The sequence below is a fragment of the Pan troglodytes genome, chromosome 13, assembly GCF_028858775.2.
Source record: "Pan troglodytes isolate AG18354 chromosome 13, NHGRI_mPanTro3-v2.0_pri, whole genome shotgun sequence".
In the NCBI taxonomy this organism is placed as follows: Eukaryota; Metazoa; Chordata; class Mammalia; order Primates; family Hominidae; genus Pan; species Pan troglodytes.
This window is the reverse complement of record NC_072411.2, coordinates 60,183,666-60,196,876: the sequence shown is the minus strand read 5'-3', so window position 1 is coordinate 60,196,876 and position 13,211 is coordinate 60,183,666. Positions and strand designations below refer to the sequence as shown.

Here is a 13,211-nt window from a genome sequence, read left to right as displayed (position 1 = left end):
AAATCAACAGGAAAATGTGGTCTTATTTATGGATTTTTGCTTCCATTGTGATAAAATATCCAACCCTTGGAGCTGCCGAAATAATTCTCAAAGAAGGTGGTTCATATCTCTATTTAAAGGCTGAGACGCCTTCGAGTTATTTCCTCTTCCTTTGATTTTACTGAATAGACCCTTTAAATATCGGCCAGTAGCCTGAGGTTTTCAGCTGTCATCAGGATACACCAGTGTTTTGTCCATCAGAGGGAAAGAAAGAGGTTCAGTAATAGCCATTATTGCAACTGCCCATCACCAGCACTTATCCAAGTCTGAGAAGGCTCTGGTCTCTGAGAGAACCTGTCATCCATGTGTGTCAGGGCCATAGGGGCTGGGAAAGAATGGGGTTGAAAGGTCCTGCTCTGGAATGTCAATAATACCAAGCAAGAATTTCTAGTTTGGAACAGTCCTGAGGCATATAACTGCAATGTTTAGCACAGGCAAACAGAAATAAGCCCTGTCTAGGTAGTAATTTGTAACTGGTTTTGTCTTGATAACAGTAGTCAGGTAAAGTCCTTTTAATCTGTATATTTATCTATGCGGTAGTTCTCAAAGTGTGGTCCCCAGACCAGCACAATCAGCATCACCTGGAAACTTGTCAGAAATGCAGATTTGGGGGCTCCGCTTCACAACTACTGAATCAGAAACTTTGGAGCTGGCCCAGAAGTCTGAGGTTTAACCAGTCACACAGGTGATTTTGATGTACGCTCATTTGAGAATGACTAAGCTATGTAGCATTGGTTCTCATCCCAGGCTGCTCATTAGAATCATCTAGTGGAACTTTCAACAAAATACAGTACTTGGGCCTGACTACTAGATTCTGATGTAATTATTCTGGAGCGAGGCCTTGGCATTGCAAGTCATTTTACAAGTTTCAGTGATTGAGAACCATGATTCTGTAGCAATCTGAAAAGGGGCTCTGTAATTTGGAAGTTTATGAATAAATTCAAAAACTATTAAGAACAATTTTGTGATTTTACTACAGTGTTCATTTAGGCATGCTTATACATAACAGACCACAAATTATGTAAACTCAACAGAGTAGGGACTTCTTTCCTCTGTTTTATTTCCCCCCACTATTATAACCTGAGCACCTAGAACAGTGCTTGACACATAGTAGGTGCTTAAGTAACTCTATGTTGACTAATTTAACTAATTAATCAATTAAAAGATGGGGTTCCAATAGCTTCACAAAGGAACCAGGAAGCTCTCTGAGCTGAACAATGGTCTCTGTTTGGGGCTGGCAAGGGTTCATCTTTTCTGGTTCTGCAGAGACCCTGTGAGTTTTCTTTGTTCTTGCCTCATGCCAATCTGTACCAGGATGTCAGTGTCTTGTGTCAGGATTCACATTCCTGTTTGCAGAAATTGGTCTTTGCTTATGCCCTTAGCCAGAATCCCCACTGAGTGGAGACTCCCAGCCCGTGTGGTTAGAGGAGTGATGCCTTTCAATGTGAATGTCTTCCTGTGCAATTTCCATTCTTTTCTTTGGGCAGACTTCTCCCCTCCACTTGAAACGTGTTGGCACCTGGCCTGCCTGCTTTGATCTGCACATTCTTCCCTGTTGGGGTGACCTGTGGTTAATGAAGGGGTCCCCTCTGCTTAGTGGGAAGAACAACCTCCTGAGTAAAATCTGAGCCAAAAACGAATTTCCCAACAGGCAGAAACAGGTTCCCCATGATGCTGCCACTGAAACACCTGATAGTAGCACCTCCGGCACATGCCTGTTTAAAGATTTCTTGTTCCATATTGACTAAGCCACATGACTTAAACACTAAGTAGCAAGTTTGATTATAAACTGCCTTTAATTCAGTAGGGCAAATTACTTGCCTGAAATGTTAGGTGGTAGGGGGAGTTCCATACTAGTTAGAGACCCTAATGAAGATACGTCTTTATGCTCCATTTTATTGCTTAAGTTTTTTGTTTGTTTCTTTGTTTGTTTTAAATTGTAGAACTTGCCACTATTGACCATTTGTCAGAAGTCTTTTTCCCCCTTGGTGGCTGTAGCTTCTTTTGAGAGGAAAGTTAGCTGTGACTGCAGATAAAAGGGAGGTCAAGATTTGGTACTTATTATTTTGCCCGGTTCTCACTGAAGTTTCAGTGAAGCCCAGGGAAGCTGTTACTACAGATCAAGGTGTTTCCAAACATTTGTATTTGTATACTCATTTCTTAGAGTGCAGTGCACACATTAAAAAGTCTCATAAATGATACATAAATTCTCCATTTCTACATGAAAGCATACTGTCCCTTCAACTACACTCAGGCCTGGAGGCTTAAATAAAATCCTTTCCAGATTATTGTTAGTGCTGTGCCGGATTCTGCAGCAGCTGTTGCTTTTGAACAATATGATGCTTCTCCTCCCCCAAGAGCAGTCGAAAATGCCTCTTTTGCAGCACTTTCAACCTTTGTAGACTCAGGGAGCATATAATAGACTGAGAAATGAACCCAAGAAGGTTTCTGTTTGGGAATTTAGTGCACAACTTAAAAACTATTGAGTTTAGCCACTTCCTGACATTGACTTTCATAGCAACAGTTTAATTTGGAGAAAATCTGCTACCTCAAATGGCTAAAAGTATTTATGTGGAAAATTTTCCAAATGATTGACTTTACTGTGTTGCTATTTTCTTTCCCCATGAATATGTGAGTATTTGGCTTCCTCCCAGGAGTTTTTCTGCATCACTTCTCTTTAGGCAAAGAAAATTTTCTATCCAGAGTAGAAGAAAGAAGCACCAAGAGTTTCTCCTTTTTTAAGTGAAGTATTATTGAGTTTAAACCATAGCATCTGTAAAAATGAAGAATTTGAGTGTGTCTCCTAAGTCCTGAAATTTTTTCATGGCCAATCCTTCAGGCAGTCAGAGTAACCTTGATCATCACTTTGGAGCCAATGCAACTGTGGTCGGCTCTGTGCACCCTCCAGCTCCGCCTTGTCTCTCGCCTCTCCATTTGCATCATTTTTGCTGCAGGACTTGTTTGTCTCCATGCCCTCTCTTACTGCCTTACCTCACCTCATCCACCTCTGTGGGATGTTCTCACCAAGGTCACCAATGACTCCTTGTTGTTTAATCCAATCATTATTTTGCACTAGAATTGATCTTTCTGTAGCATTTGATGTCGTTGACCCCATTTTCCCTAACATCTTAGGACCACTTATCTTCCTCACTTCCCTAAATGGTTTCCTCTCCTTCTTTCCCTTTCCTAGGTGTTGTTTCCTTAGGAATCAATCCCAGGCCTACCTCTCTTCTTACTCTACATTCTTTTTCTAGATGGTGGCATCTGCCTTGTGGCTTCAATTCCGTTCTACTGGTAAAGACTCCCCATGTATTTCTCCAGCCCAGATCTTGTGAAGACAGGTCTGTGTTCAAACTGAACTTAATTCTTTCACCTCCCTGTTTCTCATGTAAGTTCCCAGTCTTAGGGAGGAACACCCCTGTTCACTGTGTAAGAGAAAATTTCCTCTATCTCTTTCCCTCTCCCATAAAATAAATGAAAACTTTCTGTTGATTTTTATTTTCTACATGTTCTTTAAATCCCTATCTTTTCCCAACCTCCTATGAGTACTCTTCCCCCATCCTAGATCAGGAGGCCTTCCATTCCCATCTGGATTGCTCATCTCTAGTCTTGCCTCCCAACAACCCATCCTGCATATCACAGCAGATACTTCTCCCTGATCGAAACCTCTCATGCTTTCAAAACCCCCACAGTCCAGCCCGTCTTGCTTCTCTAGCTTCAGTTCTTGGCCCTCTGCACCTTATTTTGCTCATTTTTGGTTATTCTGAATGTCTTTTAAGACATACCTGCTCACTCTCACCTCTGGGCCTTCAAATGCTACTTTTTTGTCTGAATCATTCTTTCTATTCTCTCCCCTCCTGGTGCATTCCTGCTCCTTCTTTGGATCTTAAATTTAGAGTACTTCCTCCTATTATAGATACTGCCCTAAAAGCCCCAAGTCTGGCAAAGCTGTCTTTCCCATGGTCTCTGCCCCATTGTCCCATCAGAGCACAAGCTGCCCTGTATCATAATTGCCTGGGTCTTTGTATCTACATTGGATTGTCAGTTCTTCGAGGACAGGAGCATGTCTCCCATGTTGACGTTGTATCACCAGTGCCTAACACAGCCCTTGATGCATGGCAGGTGCTCAACAAATACCTGTTAAATGAATGAATAAGCCTCAAAGTAAATGATGAGTCAGCCTTCTCTACCACACAAGTACAAATGCCTTTCTCTCATTTGCAATTTCTTCCTCACTAGTCAAGCTCCCCTGACTGTAACAACTATTACTTTTCCACAAAACAGACAAAAACTTTGTTGCAGACAAAGCAACCTATATATCCCAAAGGAAGAGAAACTTTCCAAAGGTTCTGAGAATTAGCATATGGTAATTGTCAAATCCCAGGATATTTTTTAATTGAATCTTCACAGTAGTTCACTTAGCTTGTACTCAGTGCTTAAATTGAGTAGAACCTCATTAGGGAGGTTGTGTCATGTCATGCCTTAGTGAAAGTGGAGAGAATGAGAAATAGAGCTTTCCATGACATGGAGGCGTGAGAGAAAGGGAGCATTCTGGTCTGTGGGCTCTTTAATCTATGTGTCTTGACTATATTGACTCCTGATTTTGGCAAGAACACTCATGGCCATCAAAGGAGGTTAGGATTTTCCTTCTAAATCTCATTCTGGGTTTTGTATTCCACAAGGATCCACTGTGTGCTTCCCTCCTTTCCTCTCCTGTGTCTCTCCTTTCATGACAGACTCATGAGCAACCTGTTTCTGGGGTATTCCTCCCCAGGAGCATGTTTTCCTAAGGGAACCCTGTGGCTGCAGCCTCAGCCACCAGTACTTGCCTGGGCTTCTCTGTCACTCATCATTCACTTGTTCTGTTCTTGCCACCCTGAGCTCTTCCCCTCTCGTGGCCTCCATGACTAGGTCAAGGCAAGTGAGGGCCACTCTCAGATGCCAGCCCTGCACTTGCTGTCTCTGCCTGGAATCCTAATCCTCAAGACCCTGCTCAGATACTGCCTCCTCCGTGAAGCTCTTGCTAAGTTTAGCCAGCCCCTCCGACAGTGCAGTGATTGGTCATCTCACCTTTCTCCAAATTCTCAGTGGCTCTTATTTGTACATCTCTTAAGATCACATGTCTATGCTTCTATTTCTTTATATCCATAAAATGGAATTAAAAAATGGCAACCCAGCATGTGATTGTTGTGAGGTCTAAATGACCTAAAACATATAAAGCACTTAGCACAAGACCTGATGCAGGGTGAACACGCAGTAAATACCAGAATCCAGAATGTAAAAGGTCTAGTGAAGGTGTCTCCACCTTGGAAAATGCAGGTGTGCACACTAAGGGTAAAGGACATTTGTGACTGATGCTGCAGAGAAAGCTAAATCTTTCAATGATGAAAGGGAGAGGTGGAGAGCTAATACTCCCCTGAAAACCCAGGTGCCTACTCTTTTGAAAGGATGAATTCCATCTCTATAATTCAGTAGAAGAATAGCTTGGGCAAGGAGATGGCAAGGGAGGCTGCCCAAAAAAGGCAGCAGAGGAGGGCCAAGGAGCTCAGGGCTTTAAGCTGGTATTTGAGTGGGCCATATTTTAATAGCCGATGATTTTAAGGGGGTTGGAAATAGAATGCTAAGGGAAAGTCATGTTTTTGCTGCCATCTACAGATGTCAAAGTGCAATTTTAAAAGTTGCTTAACACACATACGCACCTACTCAGAAAGTGAGAATGTAGTTGACAATATATGTAAAGTTTAAGTTCTAGTAAGTAAAATAATTTAGACATATTATTATAGTAGCTTATTTTACTTTTCCTTCTAAAAATTTGTATATTTAATCAGTAATGTAAACTTTCTAACAACCCAAGGTGTGTTAAAACTTCTCATTGGGAGACCACTATAATAGCTCACTTGAAAGTGAGCCAGTCACCTCTCAGGGCAGGTTAGCCAGAGCCATGGCAGCCAGTGGGTACTTTGAGAGTTAATAAAGTGATTTCAATGAGGAATGAGATGAACTGAATTTTACTCCCACGCTTTCCTGTATTTCTCTGGTTGTTGTTAGAATTACTATGAATTCCTGTAATCTCAGCACTTTGGGTGGCCGAGGCAGGCGGATCACGAGGTCAGGAGATTGAGACCATCCTGGCCAACATGGTGAAACTCCGTCTCTACTAAAAATACAAAAATTAGCTGGGCATGGTGGCGGGTGCCTGTAATCCCAGCTACTCGGGAGGCTGGGACAGGAGAATTGCTTGGACCCAGGAGGCAGAGGTTGCAGTAAGCCAAGATCGTGCCTCTGCACTCAAGCCGAGACTCTGTCTCAAAAAAAAAAAAAAAAAAATTGCGTTTTATATGAGTGTCTTTTATTGATTTGGACTTGAGAAATCAGTAAAAAAAAAAATGTGACAGTGCTGTTACCTCTGAGATGTGTTCTGCCCCTATGCTGTTTTCTGTACAATCTCCAATATTATTATGATGCTTCCACAACTTCCTTCTGTGTTATTTTTAAAGGGTTAAATATAGACAAGAATTATTGGAAAGGCGTTTGATGGAGAAAAAGGAAGTGGCCCTTCAAGAAGCTCATGAAGACAAAGAGAGAGCACGGCGGCTAGAAGCCCTTAGGAAACAGGTGTTTTTCATTTGGAAATTTTCATGGGTGGTTTTTTTAAAAAAAATGTTTCTAAGTGCTCTTAATAGCATTCTTACTGGGGCTTAGTTCATGACATCTGCTATATAAAATTTAACTTTTCCAAATTGGGATACTGCTGTTCATTCCTGGGAGCAATTAGATTATATTGAACCATTTCCAGTTTCTCAGTGTATTGAAAGAACTTTATCATCACCTTTTAAAAAGCTCTCCCAAGATTTAACTATATCCATATCACCTAGAGTTTATTAGCTGGATAGTATCCATTTACAACAGTGAGGCTCTACATCTAGTCTACGAATTTTACTGTCCTCAAAAAACCTGGTGGAGTTCGAGCAAGATAATCTTCTTTGGCATAGGAGCCTCCCTTTGGAAACATCCCACAGTCAACAAATGTGTTAAAAACAGTTTTTTAGAAAATATCTATTTTGTGGAGAAATAAAAGCCTCCTATCACTTTGCCTAGTGAAAGTAAGCAAAAGTAGATGAAAATGGATGGTAGATGGCAAGGGTGAGAATTTAAGAACTTAGGAAATGTGATAGTTTTACTTGGTAGTTTTTCAGAGTTTTGAACTTGAAGGGGTTGTTTCAACTCAAAATCTCTAAAATCTTCATTGACACCGTTTCCCAGCTAATAGGAAAGGACTACTTGGTTTCCCTCCTGTGTTGCTGGAGGGAACACAGAATCATGGATAAGAACTTGGCCTCTGGTGTCCTTCCAACCTGGTACAAGCTGGTTGTGTACTCACCGGCACTGCAAACAGGTCATTTACTTAACCTTCATAAGCTTTATTTCTTCATCTGAAAAATGGGAATAATAGGATCTGTCTTATAGGTTTGCAATAATGTGAGTTCAAATTTATTATTTACTAAGTGTAAAGCCCTCTTCTAAATGCTGTTAGGTATTACTTTAATTTCTACCACAACTTTATGATGTGGGCAATATTAATATCCCCATTTTATAGGAGAGGAAACAGAGGAGACACGGAGGTTAGGTGCTTTCTTCAAAGTCACACAGCTAGTAAATGTTATACTGATTCAAACCAAGGAAGTCTAGCTAAATGAGATGGTATAGATGTGGCATAAATGCATACAACTATTATATCATCATCTTCTTTGATAAAAAAAAGGTTATAAAGATAAATTTAAAGCATAGGAATGTAAGTCCTGGTAATCCTGGATCCTACAAAATTTTAGTTATTCAACTTATATATCATGGCCTTCTGGGTACAAGACCTAATGTCACTATTACTGAACACATTCTTGTTGAAAACATAACTTTGATAACTACAGTCTATATGATTAGAATTCTTTCCATCTGTGAATGCTTTGAAAGAGGAAATAGCTGTTATCTCTTATCTATAATCAGTATTTAGAACTGTGATGTAAGCTATTTTAGCTAGCAAACCTAAAATAATTAAAGCATGTTCAACCCTCAGTTATTTTATTACAGTCTTTAAATGGCATTAAGAATGCCATTTTCTTCATGCTAATTCTTGACTTTCAGAGTTAATAGGCAGGTGTTACTAATGGTGCATATCATTTACAAAATTAGTGACTTCTTTTCATTAAGATGCAGGTTTGAATTATAAAAGACAAGGGCATTTGGGTTAAGATGACTTTGCAATTTTTCAGTAGAAGGAGGACAATGGTTTATAGCAGTCCCTGGAAATCTAGTTGCCTGGTACAAAGGAAATTCACCCACCTTGTTCACTAATGCCAACACACTTGACCCATGAATTATATGCTCTAGATCCAGTTCAATCAGGTTAAACTTCCTAGAAAACGTCATGGGGTTGTTACCATAACCATAAATTGCTAATGGTCAAAAAGTAAATTTTTTTTTACTTTCTGTGACTTTCAAGTTGGTTGAATATGTAAGGTTTTCTATATGAGATTTCCTGTGACTTCATATCAGAAAGATGAACTGTTTTCTGAAATTAATTATAATTATTCAATCATTAGCAAATAACTGTATGCCAAGGCATTTTAATATTTTGTCTTATATGTATTGTCTTGTTTTGTTTTAACTCCTTTGTGGATCTCTAGGACTGACCAATTAATATTTCTTCTGCCCTTTCCTCTCAGGCTTTACCTTTAATAAAATTTCTTAACTTTAATGGGCATTAGACATCAATAATGTTGCCCAGAAATATTTAGTTTGTACCTTGTTCCAAGTAGCCATGCTTTCTCATTTTTAGGTTGCTGTTGTTGCTCAATTTGATCCTGTTAGAATGATGTCAGATACAATGGCATCAAAAGCTAGAATGGGCATTGAAATTGAAGAAGAATTTATTCTTCAAAAGCCACTCTTCACATTGAATACATACAATGAACAGCAGGTAATTATGGAAATTAGCATGACTGATGAAAAAGCCATGATGATGGTAAGGACTGTAGAAGTGTGTGTTTGGGGTTACAACAGTTTTCAATATTTACATTTGAATATCTTACATATTAACATAATTTTTACTTCTAAATGATAGTACATAATTACTACATAATTCTTAATATTACAAACTAGTTAATAGGCTACCATAGAACAAGAGGTTACCTAAAAATGTTATAAATCTGTCATTGAAGCTTATTTTTTAAATTTTTTAAAAAATGCTTTATAAAATTTTATTTGAGAGCTCTGTATTAATATTGTGTTTTGTTGTTTAAATGTTTATCTGTTACATTAAGAATTATATTTAAATTCATAATATAAATTATATTAATAACTGATACTGATGACAAAGCAGAGGAAAGTTTTTAGAAATGAAAATGAACAGAAGATAATACATCAGAGCTAATGATAAAACATTTTTTACGGAAAAAGGTGTTAAGGGCTTATTTAACCATTTCTAGGAACCTAGGGTTCATTTTAATCTGTGCCTGAGAATCTGTGCCTGTAACTGAGAAAGGATTTTAAAAGATCTTTTAGATGGATGGATTGAGGGATGGAAGGTAGGAGGGAAAACAGATGAATGGATGGATGGATGGATGGGTGGATGGATGATATATCAGTCACTGAAATTAAGAGAGAAAGTAGTTGTCAGTTTTACAAATCTAAGGAGAGAAGCTAAATAATTATTTAATTATTTAAAAACCAGGAAACCATCCATTCATCCGCTTATGTCTCTACTTTGTGCGGCATACTTTGCTAGGGACTCTAAAGAGGCATAATTCATTTATTAATTGAACCAATATTTATGGAACATATATTATATTCTGGCTCTGCGTATGGTGCCTGGGCTACATCAGAGCAAGATAGGCTGATCTTGTCTGGAGGAAGTGAGCAAAAGAGCCTACTGGGGAAGGAAAGTAGCATGTGTAGCAACAATGCCACCAGGGTGGGATCAACTCTTAATGAATGTCTAAGGGTTGCCCTAGGAAGAAGAAGGGAATGAATGGCTAACCCCGACTGGAGAAGTCAGAGAAGGTGTCAGAGAGGAAACTTCTGAGCCCTATCTTAGTCAAATATTTTTGGAAGCAGTAGCAAAATCCACTCCAGATGATTTACAATAATAACAACAACAAAAATAGGTTGTGGGGGAGGATACATAGGGAGAAGGATTAATTACAAGGTTTAAGAGGTGTCTCTAGATCCTAGCTGCCGAAGTGGGGAGAATAGCTGAGGCTTGAAAGGATTGAAATCAGAAGCTAAAAAGTCTCAGGTCGCTGGGCTAACCCTTATACTCGGTTGACCTATTTCACCTCTGGGTTTGACCAAGCGGAAGAGGGTGGGGCAAGGCTTTTTCCTAGTATGTCTTCAGTGTAAGATACATGACAAGGGGTGCATGACAAGTGCTGGGAGAGGAGACCGGAAACATGTGTTAGGTTCAGGCGGTGAAAAGCATAGTAGGTCTTGCTACTAAGGCATTTGACCAGTAGTAGCAAGTAGGCCTTGCTACTAAGGCATCTGTATGCAGATGCCAGACTTTGAAGCTTTAAATTATATACAGTCATGTGCCCCATAACAGTGTTTTGGTCAAAGACAGACCACATATATGTTGGTGGTCCCTTAAGATTATAATTGATCTGAAAATTTTCTATTGCCTAGTAGTGTCTTAACATCATAGCACAATGCATTTCCTCTTGTATGTTTAGATTCACAAGTACTTAGCATTGTGTTACAACTTCCTACAGTAATGAGCACAGTAACAGCTCATTACTTCCTACAGTAATGAGCACACTAATGCTGTACAGGCTGTAGCCTAGGAGCAATGGCCTACATCATATAACCTAGGTGTGTAGAAGGCTGTACCATCTCAGTTTATGTAAGTACATGCTATGACATTCACACAACAAAATTGCCTAAGGACACGTTTCTCAGAATATATCCTTGTCATTATGTGACACACAACTGTAATCAGATTTATGTTTTAGCTATGTGTCCTGAATGGAAAATTGGTGGGGGTGGGCATGGGTTGGGGTGAGTTCCTTTTAAAATGGCAGAGCCTTCATAGAAGTAGTGGTGGTGGTGGGGTCATGAATGGCTCTGGCTGAGAAAGGGAGAGGACAGAGAAAGTAAGGATGATTCGAAGCTGGACAACAAGTAATATTAAGAGCTGGTGTTTTGGATTCAAATCCACATCCGCTGTTTATTGGCTGGGTGCATTTGTATAAGCTATTTACGTCTTTATGCCTTGTTTTCCTCATCTGTAAAATAATTATTTACAAAGTCCTTGTGAGCATTAGAGATAATAAATGTCCACTGCCTAAAATATTTCTTGGTACCCAGTAGTAATTCAGTAAATTATAATCATCTGGTGGTGCTGCCATTAACCATATAAGAATACAGAAAGAAAAACAGATTTAGGGAAAGAGAGAATTTGTTTTACTTATACCATGTTTAGGGTAAAAATATCTAGTACATATTTACAAGAAACTGATGGGCTGCCTGTGGGGAAGGGAATTGGGAAGATGGAAGTTCCGGTAGAGGGGAGATCTCCATTTCACTCTCTAGCTATGCAAAAATTGAATAATAAAAAAAAATTTAAGCCTCACAACATGGAACTGAAGAGAGAGGTGAGTCCTAGATGTAATTTGGGAGTCAATGGCATACAGGTTGCACATGAATCACTGGAGCACATGAGAGCAGACCAGGGAGAAGACATTGAGACAGAAGAGGAAAAACCTGGGTCTTAGGCTCATATTTGTTGCTTCTCAGACACAAATCTCTGTATTATTCTTGACTTCATACTCATCGTTGCCCCAAGCCCTGTATCTGATCAACTGCCAAGTGCTATTGATTCTTGTTTTCATAGTGTTTCTGACAATTATCTCTTCCTTGCTACCAGCCAAGTTCAGACATTTATTACTTTATGTCTAGACAATTGTAGTAAATTCCTAACCACTCTCTCGGCCTCCATTTCTTCTTTCCCTGCCACCTTAATTTATTCTGAACTTACAATCAGACCCATCTTCCTATGCAACTACAATGATTATATTATTTTTATGCAAAAACTAGAAACAAACATACCCTAGTAGCTCCTTAGACTCGGCATGGCCATGCAAGCCTTTTAAGTTCAAGTCCTAGTCTGAGAAGCATCTGTTTCCAGTGTTCCTCAATGGTAACCAGTGCTCTGCTCAAACCACCCTTATCCCAAGTTGGCCTATTTCACCTCTGAGTTTGTAGGTGTCTTCCTTTCTCATTAGGTCTCTCTTCCTCCCCAGTCTGCTTTATAGACTAAGTTGGACTTTAAGGGTAGTTCAATTGCTCATCTTCACCTGAGACCATCCGCGTGCCGCCACCACCAGGAGATGCACCCCCATGTTTTACTACTTTTAGGGCATCTGCCACATGTTGCCATAATCTGTAGTTATCTGTGTACATTTTTATTGCCCCAGTTCGCCTAAGAGCTCCTGGAGGGGCTGCTTTTACTAGCTTATTATCACATCCTCTAGGGGGACTTCAAATCCATGTAAAATGCCTCATTAGGTAAAATCCATATGTGGCCACCTTCTTATCATTTCAAACAGTCTCTGTTGACATTTAATATTCATAGGAGGAGGGGAAGAGGAATAAGATCCAATCAGCTATAAATGAAAACAGAAATTGAACTACTCATATGTCTACTTCCACTTAGAATCAGATTGATGGAGGCATTTTCTACTTCTGTTTGAAATAGAAATCCAGCCTTGGAAGAAAAGTTCTATTGATTTTGTTTTTCAAGTGGTGGCCATGTGTTTAAACTTAATTTACATATTGCCAGATGATGGAGAAATTAAGATGCTTTTTTTGTGGCTTAGATTTATTTTAATCAATGATTATCTGTATTTTATAATTCCAGCCAGCAATAAGTGATAAATCAATAGTAGCACTGAAAGTAAGCTTCTTTTACTTCATCTTTTAATAATTTTAACGCATTATATTTTGACTAATCTAGTACACTATGTTCTATATACCCTACATTGGAAACCACTGATGTACTGAAAAGTGATAATGTCAAAAAGGTTTAGATGTTTCCAAAATATAGTCACTGTATTCACAGTTTACTGTCACCTAGTCATCTGTCCAGTAAAAACAAATTAGTTTGGGAAAACATGGAACTA

General features: G+C 39.2%; 1 protein-coding gene across 13 annotated transcripts in view; it reads left to right on the top strand.

The window, feature by feature from the left end:
• CCDC148 (coiled-coil domain containing 148) overlaps positions 1–13,211 on the top strand; it is a 320,462-nt gene that overhangs the window by 279,251 nt on the left and 28,000 nt on the right. For 12 of the 13 annotated variants that reach the window (XM_063791234.1, XM_016949853.3, XM_054679053.2 and 9 more), the window contains 2 exons: positions 6,537–6,654; positions 8,873–9,013. The exons of the other annotated variant lie outside the window; for it this stretch is intronic. In XM_063791234.1, coding sequence (XP_063647304.1) covers positions 6,537–6,654; positions 8,873–9,013 — 259 coding nt within the window. The remainder of the gene's footprint in view (positions 1–6,536; positions 6,655–8,872; positions 9,014–13,211) is intronic. 13 annotated transcript variants of the gene reach the window in all.